Source organism: Cotesia typhae, unplaced genomic scaffold (genome assembly GCF_013202065.1).
Source record: "Cotesia typhae breed Kobodo isofemale line unplaced genomic scaffold, CoteBio_Ctyphae contig_65, whole genome shotgun sequence".
In the NCBI taxonomy this organism is placed as follows: Eukaryota; Metazoa; Arthropoda; class Insecta; order Hymenoptera; family Braconidae; genus Cotesia; species Cotesia typhae.
The window spans coordinates 956,994-981,370 of NW_027423762.1; the positions used below are offsets into that span (position 1 = coordinate 956,994).

At 32.2% G+C, this 24,377-nt stretch overlaps 1 protein-coding gene across 2 annotated transcripts; it reads left to right on the forward strand.

The window, feature by feature from the left end:
• Positions 1 to 475: 475 nt before the first annotated feature.
• Positions 476 to 17,738, forward strand: LOC141532556 (uncharacterized). Of its 2 annotated transcripts, XM_074250950.1 has the most exons (6): positions 476 to 559; positions 1,219 to 1,690; positions 6,385 to 6,528; positions 13,962 to 14,293; positions 16,322 to 16,596; positions 16,688 to 17,738. In XM_074250950.1, exons 2-6 carry the CDS (start codon positions 1,378 to 1,380, stop codon positions 17,421 to 17,423), a joined length of 1,800 nt encoding a protein of 599 aa, XP_074107051.1. In that variant the 5' UTR covers positions 476 to 559; positions 1,219 to 1,377; the 3' UTR covers positions 17,424 to 17,738. The 2 variants fall into 2 exon arrangements, with proteins under 2 accessions (XP_074107051.1, XP_074107052.1); XM_074250951.1 differs by lacking the exon at positions 13,962 to 14,293 and having other exon boundaries at positions 16,338 to 16,596.
• Positions 17,739 to 24,377: the final 6,639 nt, after the last annotated feature.

Here is a 24,377-nt window from a genome sequence, read left to right on the forward strand (position 1 = left end):
TTTTACTAATACTGAAGTAATTGTATTTTTCACTAATTTAAACAGTTTCACGAGTATTAAATATTCCTTAATGGTATACTTAAATTATGATGTGACAGATAATTAAGATGTACAACGATTTAATCAAAATTCATTAATCTATGATATACTCGAAGAAATATTTCAATATATTCACGAAATTAAAAAAAATTCTTTTATCATTTACTCATAACAATTGATCTAAATAATAGATAATTAATGTTACTATACAATTAATAATAATAGTAACGACGATAATAATAATTCTAATAATAACAAACATGCCTAACATAAACAAAAATTAAGGTTAAGGAAATAAAATTTCTGTTTGTTTATTATGACGTACATGAAAATACAAAATGACATTTATTCAATCATACAAGAGGGGGTTTTGAAAGTATTACGGCAGACTTCGCCACTGCACGCATGTAATATGCTTTAGTCTTACGCTCTTGTTCACTGTGTCAGTACGAATGACACTTTCGATATCGATAAAATGAAGTTCTATAAATCCATTTCTGTCACAGTTATTTTTTAAAACGTACTATTTTTATACATTTGATAAGTTAGTTAGTAATAACAAGTTCATGTAGTTTTTTAATCAATTATGAAAATAGATTAATATTTGGTTTTGAATTAAAAATATTGTCAATGTTAAAATATTTAAGTTTCATCTAAAATTTCAACATGTTTAAATAGAATATTATTGATATTTAAAATGCCTATATAAAAATAACGTCATACTACAATTAATTTTCTGTAAATTTTAATTTGTACTAAATAGCGAAGGTTTTCATTTTTTTGAGCTTTTGTTTTCCTTAGAAAATGTAATGCTATTGAAAGTATTTAATTGGTCATAATTAATAGAGTAAAAGTAAAAAAAAATAACCAGTTAATTGAATATCCTGAGCTAATCACCTTCATAAGTTTATAACAATCATGATCTGAATTATTGTTATCATAAATTGCATTCGAAACTTTAGATGTAATTATTTGTCAAGAAGGATATTTTTTTTTTATTCTCAATGCTATCTAACTCTATTAAAAAAAAAAAAAACCAATATTTTATTATCATGATACGCAATGTTACGCAAGTAATGACTAATGCCATTGAAGCATAATTAGATTTTAATTAAATTATTTGAGATAAATTTGAAATATTTGTCAATTTTAGGAATGTATTGTATTCTTTTGTTTTAGATTTTATTGAGTTATACCTTATCGATGGGCTTGAAAAGTATATCAAAAATTTTAATGGTGAAAATAAGTGCCGTAAAATTTATGCTCAGTCTGTAGCTAAAAAGTAAAAATTCATATGAAAGTAGAAGTGTAAAAGTATGATAAAATAGAATATCAAACATGTCATCGAGTGTCGAATGTTCTGCTCTTTCCAGTTGTGAAAAAACTGGCACTGATGAGTATTCTTCGCTAAGTACTCAAAAAGTGATAACAGAAGCTTCTGGATCAAATGGTGGATTTGTGTCTCTGAGAGAATTTCTGGATAGATTTCCTTTACCAAGAGTCGTACGAATTGAAGATGGTGGAAGTCGACCAATACTGTTGTATAAACAACAACAACGATCATTAAGAGTTACTGCAACTTTATTGATGCATCGTTATCGACGTGATATTAAAGTTGGTCCAGAAATTGTTATTCCTGAAGGATATCCAGGTGAGTCATAATTTTACTGAGATTTTTATTGAGGTTACTTATTTTATCCCAGAAAAACTGTATTAACATTTTTTTCTCATTTTTACTGCCACATGCACAATTCTTGAAGTTTTGCGGGTATGGGTAACCATCGAAAAGTTGGGTTAACTAATCTTCAATCAAAGGCGTAAAAAATTATAAATGAAAAAAAAAATACAAATTTTTGCTGTTAGAGTTTAAATAAAGAGTGACTTTTTTTTTTAATTGATGCCTTTCAATCAAAGGATTGCAGAAAAATAATTTTTTTTCACCAATTTTTAGGTTGATCCACTCTGCCTTTCCCTACCTATACATAAAAATTTTTATCCAATGCATTAGCATTAGTTCATATTATGTATAGAAAACAAGAGTATATGCATTTGCGCTTGGCACGTGCCACACGTGTGCGTACCATACGCCTACAACCGGAAATCGATCAATCGCTTTGAGAGTAAACACAAACTCGCTTAGGCAATGCCAGACACGCCTTGAAGGATCTCAGGAAAAAAGGAGTGGCTCATATGATAATTGTTATTCGCGAATCCATAATCGTATAATTTATTATATTACACTTTACGGTGTACATATTACTCGATCATTTCATGTTGATTTCGTATTACAAATAATAAATCAATTATACTGCAACATAATATTTAGAAAGCGTGTCATACTTAAAATTAAAAAAAAATGTATCGATCATTTTTGAGACATAAACGAAAATAAAAGAGACGTTTATGAAATCTACGAGTTCTAAAATTGAAAATTTAAGTTTTTTTTTATTAATAAAGTTCAATGCAGAGGCATTAATTTTCAAGTATATTAACCAGCGATATCGGTTTAACGAATTAATCAATTTAAACTGTTCTTACGACAATTGTTGCCATTTCTTGAGTGTAAAATTCTATTCGATGGTAGTTAAATAATTTAGGAATGTTCAAGCTACTTGAATAAAATCTCTTCAAACGAATCTACCAATTTTATTAAAATTTGCAACATTTGGCAGTTTTTTGCTCATAACTTAATGAATACAGCGAGATCATTTCAGAAATCTAAAAAAATAGCCTTTTCGAGTAGTCAGAACTTGAAATAGTTTGATTGTACTTCAACAATAAAACCAGTTAACTATAAGTTAACTCCAATTTATTTCGAATTAAATGATTCGATGATCAAATTTTAATTACCAGATATTCATCAGGAGAATGAAAAATTTTCCATTGTCATGATATTTCTAACAAATTTTCAAAACACAGTACTTTAAAAATGTCTACCATTTAAATATTGATAAATATTACTCATTTCAATTCTATAAATTTAAGCAATCTATAAGCGAAAAGCATTTTCGGACTAATTGATTACAAGTTTTCTAAAAACTTAATGCTTAGTGTTTTGTCTAATGTAAATAAATCATGATGTTGCTACGATATCTGAAACCATAATGATCGATTACGTCGATGTTACGAATGTGTCGCGATATTTGAGCTTAATTCGTTATGGTTGCAAGTAATCATTCAAATGCCAGTACTAGATCAAATGAATATTCATTCATCACAAAACTTAAGGCTAAAATTCAATAAATAAGCAGCGTTCTAACGAGTTATATTGCCCTTAGATTTCTGATATTAGTTCAAAGAATTCGAGTCAATAAATTTTGAGAAAACTCAAAATTAAAATTTCCAAAAATTCGTTCTTTTGAAATCTCTTCTGAACGACCCAACCAATTGATTTTAAAAACAAATCAGGTTCGGTCAAAATCGGTTGATTGTGAGTGAGATATCGTCGAAGAAAATTGAAAAAAATATTTTTTTTTTTTTTTTTTCAGAATTTCTATGAAATTTTTAGTCTGACCGATTTGCGCTTTGTTATTCATTAAAGAGCTCAAAAAATTGCGCTTGATGTCGCGAACCGCGAGAAAATCGGTTGATTCATTCAAAAGTTATTGTAGTTTGAAAATTCAAAAAATAGTGTTCTATGAAACTTCTATCAGAATTTTGAGCTCGAAGAGCTCAATTTTAAGGTTTTAGGTCTGGATTTGAAAACAAAAATAACGATTTTTTGAAGTAATCTTGTATCAAAATGTACCTCCGATACCATATAAGAATAAAATTGCGCCAGATATTTATCAATAAATTTGAAAATCCTCGATCAATCAGAAGATTTAAGTTTTACAAGGGTTTTGAGAAAGAATTTCGTCGAAATTAATTATTTCGATTCGGTACGACTTAATAATATATATGTATATATATTAGGGGTGTGCAAATATTCAAAATTTTGAATTACTCGAAGCGAATTGAATCGAATTATTCGATTCGAGATTCGATCCGAATATTCGAATTATTCGAATAGTTCGAGTAATTCGAATAATTCGAAACTTTTTCGATTCTTTATTAAATCGAAGAGACGTGGTGTTAGACACTCAAGCCCATGTAAAGTTGCCGATACTCAACATTTTCCGTTTATTGGCCAAGGCACGGCTACTAATGCTCGGCCAAGTATCGGCGTTTTACATCGGCCTAGCCTCGGTAAACCATCGGCTCTTAATGTTCGGCCAAGCATTGGCGTTTTGTACTGGCCCAGTCTAAGTAAGTCTTCGGCTACCGTGGGATACTTATTATAATATAATGGTATGTGATTTGATTATCAGCCATTGCTTGGCCAATGCTCTGGCCAAATCTTTATTACATTAGAAAACAATTAATATATATTAGTCATTAATATGTCGTATCATTGATTTTAATTTTTCTTAATGTAACGTTTGACCAAATTATGAACTAATATGTACTAAAAATTAGTAAATCAATTTTTAAAAGATATCTTAAGAGATTTTTTTAGGAGAAAACAACAATTTAAATTATTTAAATTATAAATTTTACATTACTCAATCAGTTGAGCCTATTTCTTTTAGTAATTTGTATTTAAAAAAAAAAATATTTTAGCAAGAAACCAATGATTTTTAATAAATGAACTATTTACTAATAAATAGATTTATAGATATAAATAAAAATATCTATATTTATTTACTAATAAATTCGTTATTTTTTAACTTCTTGCTTAAAAAATGAAAAGTTTGAAAAAACTGGACAGTTGTTTTTTATTATTAAAATTCATATATATATATATATATATATATATATATATATATATATATATATATATATATATATATATATATATATATATATATATATACAGTATTCAAATCAATTTTTTTTTTAATCTCTTCAAATTGTTTTCAATAATTTAAAATAGCTCTTTTTAATTAGGAATTGTAAGAATTAGCTCTCATAACCAGTAAATTATGATCACATTTGCATTGTTTAATTTCTGACTCGAATAATACCATCTACGCTCTCGAAATCTATGGAAAAAAAGTTTGAATAATTGAACAATAAGCAAATGTTACATACAGTTGATGTTACTTGACGACTGTTTCATTCGGGTATTTTAAGTTAAGAAGCATAAAGAAACATTCTAGAATCTTATTCGTAATACCTAACCCGGCGGCAGTAATATTGCAGGGTCATCAAGAGGTCTTACCTTGCTATAACATATTAGGGAGAAAATTGTACTCCTTTAAAGTCAACCAATCATAAGTTTTTCTGATTTTGCTACTGTCTAGCATAATTTTTCAACCCTTGAAAAATTTATTTGAATTCCATACCAAGTGATCCTAAAATAATATTTTTATAGTCCATAACTTGATACTATTTCATATGAATACATCAAATAATTTGTTGCATTAAGAAATTTAAATGATCTGTTTAAATATTACTGAGTTTGAATATTAATAAAATTTTTGCCAAATAAATTTCGTTTGCTACAACATTAAATAATCTGAAAGAAATTGAGAGTAAGTCTGGAACGTCGAGTGAGTCGACTACACCATACAAGGTTAGATACTGGTGAGGAGAAAGTATTAAACATATTTCTTGCTTTTGCTCCTACTCTGGATTCGTTTGAGTAGACTTTCGAAATAAATGTCTGTTATTTTAATACTCTCATATCATCGTTTAGTGGCAAAAATGTACAACTCGTGAATTTTCGAAAACCATTATTTAATTTCAGCATGTCCTAACAGCAGCTAATGAAACAATGTTTAATTAAATATCAGATGATAAATGTTAAAAACATGATATAAAAATTAGTTATATCATTTTTATCTTCAAAGAAACAAAGTTAAAAACGCAAAGAAGTTTTAATAAAAGTTTGTAAACACCGATAGAAATTCTTAAAAATCTATTATTATATTTATTATTCATTAGAATGTTCAATATCTTTTAATTTGATTTGTAATAATTTTATAAATTTGATTTTTGTGCTTAATTTTGAAAATAGTTATTTAAAAATCTTGCTCGTACGTTTTTTTTTATAATTAAAGCTAAAACTTTTTTTTAATTTTCGCGCTTATTTTCATCATTAATATTTACAATCGATTTTTTTATGTTTTTATAAAATGATTTAATTGCAAAAAAAATTTAACTACAGATAGTTCGATGTCCATATTTTTTACTAACATCTCCAATCCTTAAAATTTCTAAAGCTTATTTATTGATTCATTCAAAAATATATTAAAATTAGGCAAATTTATGGTATTATTAAAAAAAAATTAAATCTTGGTATGACTCCTATAAACCTTTTAGAAAATTTGTTTATTACAATTTTTCGTATTAATCTTACAGGTTGGTTTTCTGTTGTAACAAATAACAACCATACTGGTAGTGCAAGAATTTATAGAAAAATTGGAGCTCTAGTGAGAGCGGGTGTTCCTGCTTTTCTTTTGGCGAAACCTTTGCGAGCTTACAGTTTAACACATTCTAAAATAGGTATGTATATTTTTTTGTAAGTCCATGTTTGTAAATTTTAATATTTACATAATTAATGATCAAAATTCTAATTAATTCAAGAGTAAAAATAATTTCGGTGGTTTTATATGGATATATGTAGATTTATTGGATAATTTTGTTTCAAAATCTCCAAGCAAAGAGAATTTAAAGGTAAATTAATGTTTTCTTCTACCCTCCGGCCGGAAAGAGGCAACTTTCTGGTTACTGCGCTAAACGAATTTACCACATTCCGGCTACGTCGAACAGAATAGTATATTTACACACCAAGGGCAGGAAAGTAAGAAATGTCTCAAATCACAAGTGATTGTTGACCGAGGCGAAGCCGTTTGTTACTGTGAGATGAAAATTATGAAAAGAGTAAAAGTTATGTTTTTGAGCTCGAAGATAATTTCTCAAGCGTTTTGTAGATAGCGAAAAGTTTCATGGGTAGCCTACAGGTTCAACCGTTTTCCAGATTTTTAACTTCCCGCGAAGAAAATTAAAAATTTTCTACTAAAGGGAAGTTATTGATTTCGCTCCGATTTTTGAAAGTCTAGTTTTCATCAGATCTCTACGTTTTGAGGTTGAAGAGCTCAAAATGTGAAAACGGTGTTTTGAGCTTGAAAAGCTCAAATATTAATCAAGAAACACATTTTAAGACGGTTCAAATTCAACGTTATCGGGAAGTTCTAGGATTAGCCTGCGCGGTCAACCGATTTTTAGATTGTTTTATTGAAAATAATGAAAATTCGAATATGGCATAGGAGTTGGGTCACATAACATTGTTATAATATAATTATTACAAACTAATAAAGACATGGAGCCGTGAAAAATATAAATTCGGGATATTGGCAGATTGGAAAAAAATTACTTCATTCAAGAAAAATATTCTTGATCCAAGAAAATTAATTTGAAGAGAACTTTTCGTCTTGATTCCAGAATTTTTTGTCTTGGAACTAATTATCTTATCAAGAAATCCTACAAGCCATACAGGAATCCCCAGAGTTGAACAACGGGGCCATAACTGGGCAATCAACCTTGGCCATTCCGATGATGACCCAGGCTCGGGCTAATACTCGATAACCCAGCCTTGTCCAAGCCTAGAGTCACCCTAACTTGGGCCAAGATTGTGTAATTTAACCTCGGCGATTGGATAGTAACCCTATCATGGGCCAAAACTAACTTATGTTAACAACAGGCATGAACAGGCCTGAGCATATTTAATGCTTCAAACATGAACAGGCATGGACAGGCCTGATCAGACATAAACAGGCATGAGCGTATTTAACTCCTCAGACATGAGCAGGCCTGAGCGTATTTGACGCTTCAGACATGAGCAAGCATGGACAGGCATGACCATGCCTAATTTCAGGCCTGATCATACATGAACAGGCATGATCAGGTCTAATTTCAGGTCTGATCATACATGAATAGGCATGGTAAGGTCTGATCATTTTTTTCCCGAGCACTGTACGGCTTTTAACGAAAACCCCAATCTAACCAACTTTGATGACAATAAAAAGTGATCAAATGCTTCCGTAAAATCCAAAAAAACCGCAATTGTAACCTCACCCTGATCAATTCCTGACTGGAAACACCCTGATCAATCCCTAACTGACACTATCGAAGCCTCTTGCATTTGTCGAAATACGCTTGATCGTACTTCCAACCCTAGTTGTATCAGTATTACTCAAATTGAGCTGCAGATCACTTTCAACGATATCTCTCATGTCAAAAATCGCTACACTCTCCTCAAAACTTGGAAGCACATTACCTGACGCCACTGATGCAAAGTAGGCATTTAATTAATCAGGAGAAATAACTGGAACATGATGTACTTGAGATTTTTTTATTAGTTAGCCCAAGGCTATCTATCTTCCTCCAAAATAATTTTGTCCCGTATGCAGACTCAAATTTACGCTCTAAATACTCACTCTTTGATGACGAAAGCCTACGCTTAAAATCACGTCTCAGCTCCACATACCTAGCAAACAAAAATGTCGAGTTGCAACGTTTTGAGGCACGATAGCACGCATCTCTCTCCTTCTTCAAGTCGCGCAATTCCACTGTCAAACAAAGAATCGGAGGACGATTCACGACAAACGTCTTCGCGGGTGCAACTTCATGTAAAACATCCACTAGTAATTCGTTGAAAGCATCTAGTTTCGAGTCTATGTCCAAACTTATATCAAATGCATCTAAATCATAAGTATCCACAAACTCTACGTTTTTCTGGCATTGATATTTCTCAAAGATATTCTGATAACTGTTATTGGGCCAGAACTTAATATGCTGTATGCAAACGAAACATGAATAAGATAATGAGATTGCACCAACAAGTTTGTGTTGAAGTCACCAACAACACACATGAACTTATATTTCCTAATATGCTTCATAAGCTCACTCTGAAGAACATCTAAATAATGTACTTTTGGGGGCCTATAAACTACAGCAACTAGCATCTTTGGCTGCAATTCATTCTATACTTCCGCAAAAAGAAATTCCGGAACACCATCCCCCGGTAGCAACGCTAACGTAGCTACCACACGAACTGACAGGTCATTACAAACAAATAGCGCAACACCACCACCAGCACGTCCTCATCTGTTTACACGAAACACTGAATAGCCATGAAATCCAATTTGAGCATCAGTGACTACATCCTTTAACCACGACTTCATAACAGCAATCATATCGTACTTATTTATATGGAAAAAGTCTCTAAATTCATCAACATGAATAGCCGACACCAAAAATTGAGCATTGAAACAGCACAAATTAATAGTAGATAATTTAGACACACTGATTGTAATTGATTCCTCTTCAAGCACTGATCTCGATGAATGCGTGTTAATGTCTGATGAATGCTACAAATTAATACAATCTAAATCCGAAAACGACAATATCTTAATTGCATTCGACGATCGGCCTTTGTAAATAAAAACAGCATCATTTGCAATCCAGACGAACTTGCGATCGACATCTGGGAATTTCTCATAAACAACATCACACAATTGCAGTAACTCCCTCAGAATCTTCTCATTAATGCTAACTTTACTGGCTGAAAGAGTAGCATCAATAGAAGACGCTAAAAGATTCGGCAATTCAAATAATGAAAAGTGCACAGAATAGGTTGCGCACAAAGACGTATCGAGGTCATTCGTTCAGTCGATTTTACTCTTCATATTTTTTTGATACCGGGGGCCTTATATGAAAATCAATTCTTAAAGAGTCAACTCCACAAAAGAAACATTTTATTTCAGAAATTAATTTATTATGCAACATAAATTTTGTGTTTGCACTAAAAGTTTATCTAAAAGTACAGTTTCAGATGAACTGAAATATACCTCAGATTTAGATTTACAAGCATATTTGAATATCAATTCAAGCTTGCAAAGGTGGACCATTTCGTGAACTCCGCCGTTCTTCTTACGGCATCAAATAAACATCTTATTTGAAAAATTAATTTATTAGACAACATAAATTTTGTGTTTGCACTAGTGATTGGCAGCTAGGTGGGTTGTACGAAATCTCTTTTGGTCTGCCTGGATTGATAATTTTGTTGTCACTTTTGAACGTTCACAAAACCCAGACGACGAGAGAGATAAAGAGAACGAGTGTATGAATAACCTTTTATTGATTAATAAAAAGTCGAACTAGAATTCCATATCCACTCAGCTTCAACAATAAGACCTTATGGTTGACCATGTCAAATGCTTTGCTGAATTCTGTGTACAGGGCATGGATATCTAACTTCTCCGACCGATGCTGTAGGATGTACTCTAAATAAACCAGAAGATTTGTGGTAGTTGACCTCTCTTTAACAAATCCATGCTGCTGATTTATTAATACACTTTTAAACCAGAATTCAACCCTACTGTAGATCATTTTCTTAAATAATTTCGGCAATGCTGATTGTATACACAATTGTCTATAACTATTTACATCATTTCTAACACCTGATTTATAAATTGGAACCACATAAGCTTCCTTCCAGAAATCCGGGGACTCCCCATTTCAGTGACTTTTCGAAGACAAACCATACGGACTCACAGAGACCAACAGCACACTCTCGTAGAAAAATATTCGGTATACCATCCGGACCTGGTCCATTGGATTGGTCCAGAGATAGTAGTCCTTTCAACAGTTCTACATAAGTTATCTCAATACCACTGAGGCTGCTATTTACACTATTCAGTCTAGTTTGGATATTTTCCACTTCTTCAGACAGGGGAATATATCTCTATCATATATACTACTGAAAAATTTCGCAAATAAGTTGTACACGTTTTCAGCACCTTCAGCCTTGCTGTCGTGTTGGATGGAATACCATGTTGGATGGAATATCCTGGTTTGAGCTCTTTCTCATTCTCAGATATTTCCAAAAGTAAGATGGATTATTGTTGATCATCACCTCCACCTTCCCCGTGAATTCATTATAACATTGATTACAAAGTTGTCTGCATTCTCTCCTTAATTTGTTAAAGTTCTCATAGTCCTGATGATAATCAGTACACTTATACCTGCGGTGTGCCACCCTCTTAGATTTTATTTTACTAATTAAAAGTCTACTAAACCAATATGGATATTTACTGTCTTTTTTAATTGAGCGAGGCACATACGCATTGATACCTTCCTGAATAATATCATAAAAATACATCACAATACTATCTATGCTTTTCAATTCATACATAGGGATCCAGTTTATTCGCAGGAAGAAATTGTTGAGTGCACCATAATCGGCTTTCTTAAAATCATAGTATTCAATTTGTTTAGGTTTAATTAACTCTAACGACTTTACCTCAGTGCCAATAGCAGGATGATACTTGCCCTGTTGAAAAACTCCAATAAGATCCCATCAAAAGCGACAATAGCCACTTAGAAACCAATATAATTTATGGGTTTCTAAGTGGCTTTTGTCGCTTTTGATGGGATCCTATTGGAAATTTTAAACAGGATGTCCTCCGAGACCATTTGTGTTGACCTTATAATTGTGAGATCGTAATTAGTAAAATAAAGGTCTAAAAATTTACCATCATTGTTGTGAACTTTATTAATTTGAGTTAGCCGAAGTAATGAACATTCTTCCAGAACGATACCAGCCTTGTTCGAGTCACCAGTAAATTTATCCTCACCCGCTTTTCCGCTCCATCTAGTATCAGTGATGTTGTTATCACCCATTAAAATAAACCTACTTCCTGGGTATCTTTTGGCTATGTTGACGGAGACCTGGATATATTTTTCATATACACTGACATCTCTATTTGGTGGAGAGTAAACATTATCAATAATTAGATCATCATGTGCTAACTTTATTTTGACAAATACTTGCTCAACATCCTGATGTATAGCTTTATTGTGTCCACCTGTAGCCTTTTGTTCACATCAATAAAGACACCACCACCACGCTGTTTTTGATTGGGAAAGTTATCTCGATCTCTTCTAATCATATGATACGTGCTGTCCAACACTTCGCCATCCGCAATAGTATAATTTAACCAAGATTCCGTAACACATATGATATCAACACCATTAGACGCAAGTGATGTGTAAAATTGCTTCAGCTTCATGCATAAACCCCTGACATTCTGATTCACAATAGTGATATTATCTAATCCTCTATTATTGTTTGTTGAGACCACCGAAAATGGTCAATATATGGCTCACCAAATCTGTATCTAATAATTAAGTTTTTCTCCCCATCCTCTTCTCTCTTTTTCAGCTCTCCACGCGGTTTTTTCGGCTTGTCTCTATGTGCCTTGGTCAAGTCTGCTTTAAGTTTCACAGTCGTATCCTTCAGCTTTGCTCTTCGGATCAGCCTCACAAACTTCTTCGAAGGAAGATTTTTACCGGCCTGGTCTTTTCGGTTCCTGCCTTACCAATTCTGTGATTTACTACTAAACACGAATTGATCAGAACAGAAATTTCGAAGAAATTAAAAAAGTTCACTTTTTCCAAATTTATTAAATAACGATAACTCACGAACCAATCAATCAATTCCGACCTTCTTAGAGACGATCCACGTAATTTTTTGAGCTCTTCTAGTTATATCATCACATCGAAAATGATCCGAAAAGAAATGTCGGAGATATGTTAAAAAAAGACTTATTCCTAAATTTTTCGTTTACGATATCCCTCGAACTAATCAACCGATTTTCACGTTTTTGGCCACGATTGACGTGGTTTTTTAAGTTTAAGAAATTATCGTCCAGAATAAAAAACAATTCAGGAAGAAATATCGGAGTTATGTAAGAAAAACACTTTTTCCCAAATTTTTCGTTCACGATATCTTACGAACGAATTAACCGATTTTTTTTTTTTTTTTTTTTTAAATTGGTTATTATTTAGAGTCGGTTTTAACTGCTGTGGTCATATCGCCGACTTTAAGTGTTGGGAGTGGTACGTTCGGGTCTCTTTGGGTTGTGAAAATCTTAAATCTACGCGGCGAGGGTCGAATATCAACCAAGATGGTTTCTAAGACCAGCTTGGGATTCGAACCCACGCCTGGCCGGTGAGCCAGTCCCGAGTGCTCTATAGGCCTTGCGCCTTAGACCACTCGGCTAACATCACCGGTTATTAACCGATTTTGATCGCGTTGACGTTGATCGATGTAGTTTTTTAAGGTCGAGAATTGATCACTTTCTTTAATTGATTGATCTAGCAGATTAAAAGTTATTTAAAAAAAAAACCTTTTTTGAAAATTTTATTTTTGAGATCACTCAAAATCTACCGGCTCGAATTACCTCAAATAGTATGATATAGGGACAAAGAAACTCTTTCGATTGCAGCCAATCCCTTTCGAATCGGTCCAGCCGTTCAAAAGTTATGAGAGGCTTACATGCACACATGCACATACACATATACACACAGCCGCACGAAACCATCGCGGAAATAGTCAGGACAGCTTTCTAGGACCTCAAAACGTCGAGATCTGATGAAATTTCGATTTTCGAACAACGGGGTGAAACCAATAACTTCTCGAATTTAAAAAAATTTTTAATTTTTCTTAGCGGTAAATTAAAAATTTTAATTTACTTATTAAGATTGATTTTTGATAACATTGAAAATAACTTAATTCCGAAATCGATGTAACAATTAATTGTTGGTATTTTTGAAACAAGTCGGTAATATCTTGATAATCAATGTTACTACGTATTGTAACATCAAGCAAGAGTGAATTTCTAAAGATAATATTTTTGTAGAATCAATTAATTTTTTTTTTTTTTCAGATCAAGATAGGGATTATCTATCTTATTATCGGGATTATGATCAGTGAATCTGAGCAAAAAAGCGATTATTATGATGAACTAAAATAGTTCTAAAAATGGCTAACGATTACTAGTCCAAAAAATTACTCTCATTCGAAATAATTGTAACAGACAAATATCCCTTTGAAACTCATAAAATTTATTTATTTTTCTATGAATTTTCAGAAAATGGAAATTTAAGAGCACATTATACAAAAACCATAGTAAAAGCAGGTGAAGTTTTACGATTGGCCGCAGTATTCCAAGATACCAGACGGGCACCATTAACTACAGAAGTAACCAGCGTGACCAGCGATACTTCAGAAATGAAGAATTCAAGGTTGTCAGAGCGAGATCAATACGCTCAGTTTCTTGACTCTCGGGGTCATGAACTATTTGTGCCACTCTCTTCTAGATGTGAATTATACGCTACATGTCAAAGTGGTAGTCTAGACACTGAAAGTGATGCAGTACTTTACAGAATTCATCAACTAGTCAATAGAGAATTACCATTACGAGTATTGATTTTTACCATTTTTTACTACTGCGTACATGAAGGGGAAGGGGAAGGGAAAATGTTTTATAGTTATATAGTTTTTTTTTTTTTTTCAATTGTTCAGAAAATGTTATGTATTCATAAGCAACTCAACCCTCAAACCATTAACCCTTTGCCGGTAGCCGCTCTTTTTGTAATTCAATTGTTTACTTAAAATTTTCTTAAGTAAAATATACTGAAAAAATTATAATCCTTTTTTTGAACTATGATGAGAGATTTTGTGCAATAAATGAGTCTTAAAATATGACACTTTTTTAAAATTTGCTAGGGCCAAAAATCACGGATGTTCCATTTATTTTACACGGTGGCGCGAGACTCATTATGTATCTATATTGTTTAAATAAATCACACAACCGAGGAAGGGTTAATATATTATGAGAAGGCCTTTTATTGATATTTAAAATTTGTCAAAATAAAACTTCTTCTGATAGAAATTAATAGAGACTTATAATGGACATTCCATGTCAAATTATCTTATTGTCAAAGTTTGCAATTGCGATTTAGCTAATGTTATTCTTTTAAATTTTAGAGTTTAATCATAATTTTTTTTTTTAATTTTACAATTTATGTGTTATTTTCCGCTCTCCGAACTTAAAGAGATAGCTTTTCTATGCTTCTGAGCTCTTCGAGCTCAAAAGTCTAATCGAAGTTTCATAAAACACTATTTTTTGAATTTTCAAACCGCAATAACTTTTGAATGAATCAATTGATTTCCATGCAGTTGGCGGCATTCGACGCAGTTTTTTCAGTCTCATAACAAATCTTTAAGTTTGAATTGACTAAACTAGAAATTTTCAAATCTTTAAACCGCAATTATTTTTGAATGAATGAACCGATTTCCACGCTGTTGGCGGCATTTGACGCAGTTTTTGAAGCCTTATGAAGAATATTCAAGTTTAAATTGATCGAGGTAGAAATTTTGAAATAATTTCGAAAAAACAATTTTTTCGGTTTTCTTTTGTTCACGATATCTCTCGAACGAATCGACCAATATTGACCGGCTTGGCGGCGATCGATATGGTTTTTTAATGTTAAAAGTTGATTTGTTTTGAGAATTGATAGGTAGTGCCGTTTAAGAGTTGTTCCAAAAAATGTCGGAGTTATGTTAGAAAAACACTAATTTCCAAATATTTTGTCGACGATATCTCTTCAACCAATCAACCGATTTTCACGTTTTTGGTGGCGATTGACGCAGTTTTTTGAGATCTAATGATTATTCTATCGTATCAAAAACAATCCCAATAGAAATGTCAAAGTTATGTGAAAAAAAAACACTTTTATCGTGGTTTTCCAAGTTTTAAGGCAAATTAGTTTTTGGAGTTGATCGAAAAAACTACTTTCAAAAAAATTTTTTTCTTATTTTATTTTAATTTTCTTAAAATTTCTAAAAATCTATCGGTTCGAATCGGTTCAAATTCACAGGAAATCTAAGTTTGAGGGAACTCTTTAGTACGCCGTTGGGTAGGTTCTGATCGGCTTAGTTGTTCAAAAGTTATAAGCGATTAATCGTGAATTCACATACTGACACACACACGCATACACACGCACATAGGGAAGCATCCTGTGGCCTTAAAACGTCGAGATCTGATGAAAATTCGATTTTCAAAAAACGGAGTGAAAACAATAACCTTCCGATTTTTTAAAACCTTCGATTTTCTTTGCGGGAAAGTAAAAAAAAACGAACCAACAAACAAACAAATATGTTGTGACAATTATTAAGAACAATGATCTCTTCAATTTAATCTTATTCTTAAGAAATGACATTGCATTATTAACATAGAAAACAATTAGATACTCTCTTAAATCGAATTAGTAGACTTCTATTATTTGGTAGTGAATATTCACTATTTTGTTGAACAATATATTTCACCGATGTACATATTGTATTACTAAATAGTGGGATTCTACTAATTCGATTTAAAAGAGTAACAGAACTTATTACCACAGTAAAATACAAGAAAGATAGGCAGAAATTAATGTGTGTTTTCAGGTACGGTTAATTGCAGGTCCCTTGCCTATACCGTTGCCTAGGAATTATAATGGCTTAATGCAGTTTGAAAATGCAACGCATGGTCCTATAGTTCTAGGATGTGCTATACCTATGATACCAGAACGACCAATACCTACTGTTGCCACGCCAGAACTTTTGGAATTAGTTACAACAGGTCCTGGTGCACTACGAGTTAAACGAGTACGATTAGGTTTTCCGTCTGAATCAAGACTACTTGGATCTCATAAAATGCAACGGCTACTTTCAGCTTGCAGGTACATTTTTATGATATCAATTCTTTGAAATTGATATAAAAACATATGTCTGAAGTATAATGAAATATTTAATAAGTAAATTATTTTTTAGACGTGCCTTGGATCAACGAGCAACTGAACCTCGTATAGCACCACTAAAACTACTAAACAGTGATAATCATCCGAAAGAATTGCATCTTATTGAAATAAAATCTCAACTAGAAGCTAAACCACTTTTGCAAAGCTTAAAAGACAGCTTAGAACACATAAAGAAAACAACAATTTGTGATCGCTCTTACTCAAAAAGTAGTGGAAATTCCAATAATCCAAGCTTTCTTGAACGGTTATCAAAAATTACTCACAGTAATAAATGTAGAAATCCAGCTAAGAAATCAGCATCTTTTACTTTTGCCGTTCGCCCTGAAATTGGCATGAAGGTGTCGGATCCATACGGTAGTCTTGAATCTGATACAAATGGATTAAGTTCAAATTTTTTTAATAACAATGCACAGAAACAGCTTGTATATAGGTCAATATCAACTAGTGCCCTTGAGATCCAAAGAAAAACTGGTTCAAATTTTCCTTACTCAAAAGTACGAGATAATCTAACTCAACTTCCATCTGCTTTACCTCTCAAAGTAGAAGATATTTACACAGAAATCTGTGATCCATCAAATATTGGCTCCAAGAAAAATTTCTATCGATCATCAAAAATAAATTCATCATTGAGTAAAGTATGTGCCAATAAAAAAGATCAAGGATACATAAAAGTGGCGACTCATTCAGAAGTACCAAATGTATCAAATACGACGATAGAAGAAGAAAATATTTACAACACAGTTAGTTAAGCATGACAAAGATATAATTATTTATCCTCAAATGCATTTTGTAATAAAAGCGGCGAAATTTACTTGTGAGTTAAGTTAAAAATGTTATTATAATGAGTTTCAAAAAAGTGAAACTATCTATTAATTTAATTAAATGCTTTATGAATGTTTTGGATTTAACTTACATTTGCGAGTTTATTATTATACGATGGAAAAATAATAAAGTAATAATATAAGTTTGATCAAAAATGTAATTTCTTCTCTATACTTATTGTTAAATATTTTTGTATATTCATTTCTACGAAGTAAAAAAAATTAAAAAACTAGGAAGTTTTTCAAATTAATTGGCTTTTATTTAAAGACTTGTATCTTCATGAAAAGTAGCTGTGCATTATGCTCCACTCACGCTCCTAGAGATATTTCGAGCATCCATCTCTTTTGAGACTGAACGACGAGTGTAATAAAAAGTTAATATTTATATAATTCTTCCATCGGCTTTAATTTTTCTTCTGTCTTCTTCACTTTAATAAATAGCCCAAATAGAAATAGCTTCATTTAAGTATCAAACAGATCATGGGAGAGAAGAAATTTTTCAAAACTTAGGTATCCAATCTTAGAAAAATTTAAAAACTTAGGTTCATAAGTTATTACTAATCTTTATTTAAATGAAAAATTTAAAAAAATTTACGCAACGATTGTCGTTACAGAATAATTATATTTGAATTATTGTTTTGCAAGATTTAATTTTAAAAAATGATATGAGAATAATCCAGTAAGTACTAGAAAAAATGAAGTGATTGTTTTGCTGAAAAATGTAGAAGCAACATAATTTTCTTGGTGTTCCCACAGGACTGCATCATGTTGCAGCATCTATTTTTTCCGTGCAGAAATATCGGTTCTCACCATCTTAGTACTATTTTTAACCATTTTAAATTTCAGTTAACATGTATAAAATTCAACTGTTAAATAGTATATTGTGTGACTAGGGACGAAACACTAATAATCGGGCTACTCTTTTCTTAGGACCATTCTTGGGATAACAGTTGTTGTTATCAACACTGTGAGAGTTGAACATAAAGAAATGTTTGTGATTTTCAGAAGAGATTTTGAATGAGACAGTTTTTCCGTGACCAATGAATAAGAACCCATATTGGTCAGGTTGCTCCTTACAAATCTCTACACAATAATCAATAGCAGCAGTCAGAGAAGTAATAAGACTCTATGACGAAAAGTCTCCTTCACCACATTGATCGATATCAATTGCTACTTCTTGATGATTAACAATGACATCTTCAGCAGCTCTTCAGGTTGAAGAAATGCCTCTTTCACTTGATTCTGTTTTTTGCTGCCTACATAATATTGATCTCTTTTCACAATATTGTCTAAGAATTTCTTTGAAATTTCTTTATTATTTAAGATTAATGCAGCTATACTGTACGCCGCAATGGCTGTACATTGAGCATTTCGGCGATCTTCATGAAATCGTAGATCACCTTGATGCAAATTTGCCGATTGGTACAAATAGACCCCTTCTAAACTAGTGCGTGTCTCACAAAGCTAGTGCGTGTTTCACGGTTGAAGAAAGCTCCTTCTGAGAATAAGTAATAAACATTTTAAATTAATTTTTAAATTACTGTACAAAGTTACATCACTAATCAACAGATTCGGTAGAATCTGGTGCCAAGTTCCGTTCTGAAGCCAGACTACCGAGTGTGTATATACCGTAAGCAGAATCGTTTTTTGAGGTTACAAGTTTTTTTTCAAATTTAATTTGATTTTTTTTTTTATATGATATTTTATAATAGTAGTTCATGCTTTTTATTACGCGTATTACTTGATTATTATCAATTATATTTATAATTTCTATTTAAAATTATTAAAAATAATCAGCACAAACTATAGCGACCCAAATTTTTAGATTTTAACTTTTTTCTTATGTAAAAAGCGGACGGCCAGAGACTAAATAATAATATAACGATATAATATAACGATATACAAAATAATATAACGATGCATGCTAATCTTATAATAGATGGGAAACTACAGTGAAAAAAAGATATTTGACAGCTTGCAATTACACACGCCAGGCGGCGCAAGAATAACTTTTACATGAACTATAGCTTAAAGGGAATAGTTTGCCACCGGAAATGTATTAAATTAAAATTGTCAATTTTTAATATAATTACAAAAAAAAACTGAAATCCGAACAAAAACAGTTTCACTGTAAAAAAATCGTGCCAAGTCCACGTTCATAAGACTATTAAGAAAAAAAAATTTTATTTCTTTACAAAAAGATATAAAATAAAAAATTAAAAAATCCAAGTAACCGATATGGTTGTATATGATTTTCGAAAATTAAAAAAAAATTTTTGTAAATTTAAAAATTAAAAGAAACAATTTTAGAACGTACTTGGTGTGCGTTATTGTGTACTTCAATTTTTTTTAAGTGTTCTAGTAGATACAATTTAGGAATTTCATAAAAAGTGAAATATTTCATAACTACACACACTAAGTAAACAGAAATAAACACAGTTTTTTTTGGAGAAAATATCTACATTTTTTGTGTAGTTCTTTACGCTGTCGTACGATCTTAACATTTGCGGGTAGAAGTGCGTATCAAACGCATAAAAGTGTGATCCTTTACTTTGGATAACTAATAGCAGATACAAATTAATAATCCGTAAAAGTTAGAGTTAAAGATTAACAATGACAGTAGTGTTTAGTTAAAAATGTTTTTGTTACAAGATTAACTCTTAAAATCTAACAATACTTCATTTCTCAAAATACCTGATTATTGAGGAAGTGAGATGACAGTCATATTTTCAAATCAAAGACTCGGAGTGCAATCCCGCTCTTATTAGAAATCGTAGTTTCTTCTGGTTCTTTTAACCAATTCTGAAAATCAATCATTATATGAAGTTAAATTGTCATGGAGTGTTCTATAAAATTATTTCTTTCGGTAATTATAATTATTAATTGATTCATACCAAAACGTAAGCTAGTAATTGATTTTCATCTGAAGTCATAGTTGGTGCTACGGGATCTTCTGTTTTTTTTTTGCTCAGTAACTGGGTCATTATTTAATGATGGTTCTGCTTACTATAAGTAATGCCATTTGCAAGCAATGCTCTTCTTATAGAGTCAGCATCAATAGGCAGCTTCAAGTCATCTGGATGATCACTGTCTTCGCATTCTGCGTCTTCATCATTGGATATTTCGTCAAAGTTCGGAAGTCTTTGCTTGTCGCCAAATTCGCGTTCATAGTATTCAAAAACTCTCTTTTCGACTTTTTCAACGCAATTTTTCCATACTGTCCAGCATACTGACCTCGGAGTAGTCATGACCAAGACCTACGTTTTTATCAAAGTGGCGTTTCTCCAGTTCTTGAACCATTTCAATCGGGTTGTAAAAGCAATGGTATGGTGGTAGTCGATTGATTGTGTGGTCGGTGTTCTTAGCCAGAAGCCCATCGATGACATATTTGATTGGCTTCTTGTTTGCTCCACAGAGTGCCAATAGTACAGCTTTAAATGAGTCACGCTTGAAGTCAACGTTATTTTTTTCAAGCCACACTTGCATTTCGTCTCTCGTCCACCTTGCCGTAGGTTGTTTTTCAAGCTAAAAGAAACATTAATTTCATTAAGCTTATGTCGAAGTAACACGGTGTTGAAAATAGAAAGTACTCTTCTCAACGAAAAAATATAATCCGGAGACCCGATAGTGTCTCGCGCCAAGTACACATCCAACATATGACGTGAGACAACGGGTCTCTATTCTGTAATCATATGTCAACAGAACCTCCTTACATATTTAGCTCTATATTTTTTTGTTGTTGCTAAGACACTAACACATTACACCATTGTTAATAAGTTCCTTTCTACCAATTATGAATATATTACAAAATATTATTAGATCTTAACAATTATTTAATATATGGCAAGTTTGTAAAATTTTTGCTTGTGCCTGTTTTCAATTTTACGAGAGATTTTACAAATTTAGGGTGAATTTTCATATTTCGAAGTTGGGACTACTAAACCATCTTATTCTACCACCTAAGTAGTTAGCATACTAAATTTTATTTCCCTTAGTTGCCACGACTGACCCACCCATGCAAGAAGCCCCTAGAGTTGGTAAAAGGGCCAGGCTTAGGCCAGTACTGGGAAACCTAACTTCGGCGTACCTGTATTGGCCCATGCGTGAGCCAGGCTGCTTAACCCGGCTTCGGTCATGCCAATGATCACCCAACCTTGGGCCAAGACTGGTTAACCTAGCCTTGGCCATTCATTGGTGCCCCAAGCGTAGGCCAAGACTTGTTAACCCAGCCTCGGCCATGTCAATAATTATCCGAGCTTTAGCCAAGACTGGCTAACCTAGCCTTGGCCATTTATTGGTGACCCAAGCTTGGGTCAAGACTGAGTCCCCCAGCCACGGCCATTCAACAGCGGCCCAGACTTGAGCCAGGACAAGTTGATTTTGACCAGACTGGCGGCGATCGACGTGGTTTTTTTATGTTGAGAGCTGATTCTGTAATTTTTTAAGATGAAAGAGTCGTTATTTACTATAGTGACAGCTACTAATCACTTATTTTCGATATTAAATTATAAATTAGGACTTTTATACTTTGTACATTAAATTCTGTAATATTTATATAGTTGCCACCCCGATGTCCACTTTACTGTTTGAAACCATAAAAATTAACCGGAATCTGAGTGAATTTTACAGTTTACTTTTTTCCGTGCACATTTTCAATTTTTTATTTTCAATAAATAGAGCAAATTAAGGTCAAGTACTCGGCAAGGGACTAAAAAAAACGTAAAACCAGAGAAAAACATTAAGGATTTCCACATTTTTTCTTCATAGGCCCTTTTTGCCCCCCTGCCCCTATTTGATGATTAATTAACTTTGAATTTTCCATTGAATGATCAAGACTAAGTTATGCAGTCTTGACTCAAGCCTGGCACACCATTAAATAGCCAGAGATAGATGAGCCAGTCTTGGTCCAAGTGATTATTTTCACCAAAGGAACGGCCGAGACTGAGTTACCCAGTTTTGGTGCAGGTTTGGCCCCGTTCGACTCTGGGGATTCCTACATGGCTTAATTTATATTATTGTACTTAAATTTTTTATATCATGAATAATATAACTGTAGTTAATAAAAATTTATAAAGAGGCTAATGTTGACGGACTTGAGAGTTCAAAATCGGACCTCTCGGTGAATGTTGGGAAAAAATCAACGAATTAAATCAATGAAATAATTGAATTTTTTTAATTGTGTTTGTCTTTCGGCTATTGATGTATTTTAAAAATAATGATAATAATTTTTATTACCATTATTTATTTTGAAAAATTTATCAAGTTTTAATCTCTGTTTCACCCTAGAAAGCCCACATGAAAAAAATTTTCACTAAACCCCAGCTCACTCTTCTACGACTTGAATTTAGGCGTATGAGGTTCAAACAAAGTCTTAAAATTTGAACTAAACCCCAACTCAATACTCCTCACCCTGATATAAGGCGTGTTAGGTTGAAAAAGGTTCTTAAATTAGAGCGGCATATGTCTACATCAAAGAAATCAGACTCTACTGGGTTGAACTGGAGTTTTAAAATTTCGACTCGGGTATGCAAAAAAAAAGCATTTTCTTTCAAACTATCGCCATTTTTAGAAAAAAAATTTTTTTAACTTATCTAACGATAGAGCCATCTATAATAATTAAAAATCCGCTTGTTTTTTATTTTTTAGATCACCAGGAGAGTTGGAATCATGCACGCCGAGACACCCTCTTTTCCCTTTTTTTTGGACCCCCCACTTTGACTGCTCATAACTCTGTCAATTTTAATTTTTAATTTTTTTTTTTGATTAATTTTTTTATGTAATAATAAAACATCAATAAACAAATGATGAAAAAATTGATAACAATGTTTTTTGTTTCCTTTGTACAACGCTTTAAAAACCGGGCGAAATTCATGCATCTACACTAGAATACCCCCTTAAGTAAAAGACAGTTTCAAGATGAAACGAAAGAAAGACAGAAGAGTATTCATGAACATACCCATTAATATTTACATTGTACGCAAAAGTATAGATAAAGCGAAGCTGTCGATATAATTGTAATTTCTTGGTTCGTTAGATTACCTGCGGATATACCGTTAAATACTTAATATAAGTAAAAGAGAAGATCTTATTGTGAATATTCATGTCACCTCAAACATGATTACTGACTACATATGATGTAGAGTTAGTTCCACACATAAGACCAATATATCTACTTCTCTTACAATAACAATTATTTTATTGACTTTAAAAATATAATTAACTAGTGACTCAAATCACATAAAAAAAATTACAAGTTAAATTGAAATAAATAATTTGAAGTTAAGGGAATTTAAAAATTCATCCAATAATTTTACAATGTTCACTGATTTACTGAAAACATAGATTCAAAAGCGTAATTATAGTATAGAAGATAAGATAGCGAATTAAGTAAAGAACACAGGTTAATCCAAGGAACGCTATCAACCCAGGTAATCACGAGTGAATATTTTACGATCACCGTCCAAGAACAATTTCATGGCCATCAGGTTACCTTGCGGTCGTATAACTCACGTTAATGCGACGAGCGCATAGTTTGTGGTATCATATTTCGTTGTCTCGATCCATTGATCGACGAGACATGCTTTAATATGCAAATTAAAATGCAAATAATCCCATCGACTCAGCTATCTCTTTACTAACCTATTTTTTATCACTACCAATAGCTCCGTATCACTACAACTTTTTCATTGGTGATCAAGGACACATAAACTCTTGAGACAAGTACACCCATAAAAACGATTTTGTTAAAATAACAAAAGATCGGATAACTGAAAAATATGTTGTGGTAACAAATAAGTATAGTTATAGTAACAAATCCATTAGTTGCATTAACCCCTGATTCAGAAAGATGATTTGAAATAATTACCTTCATGTTAATTGTAT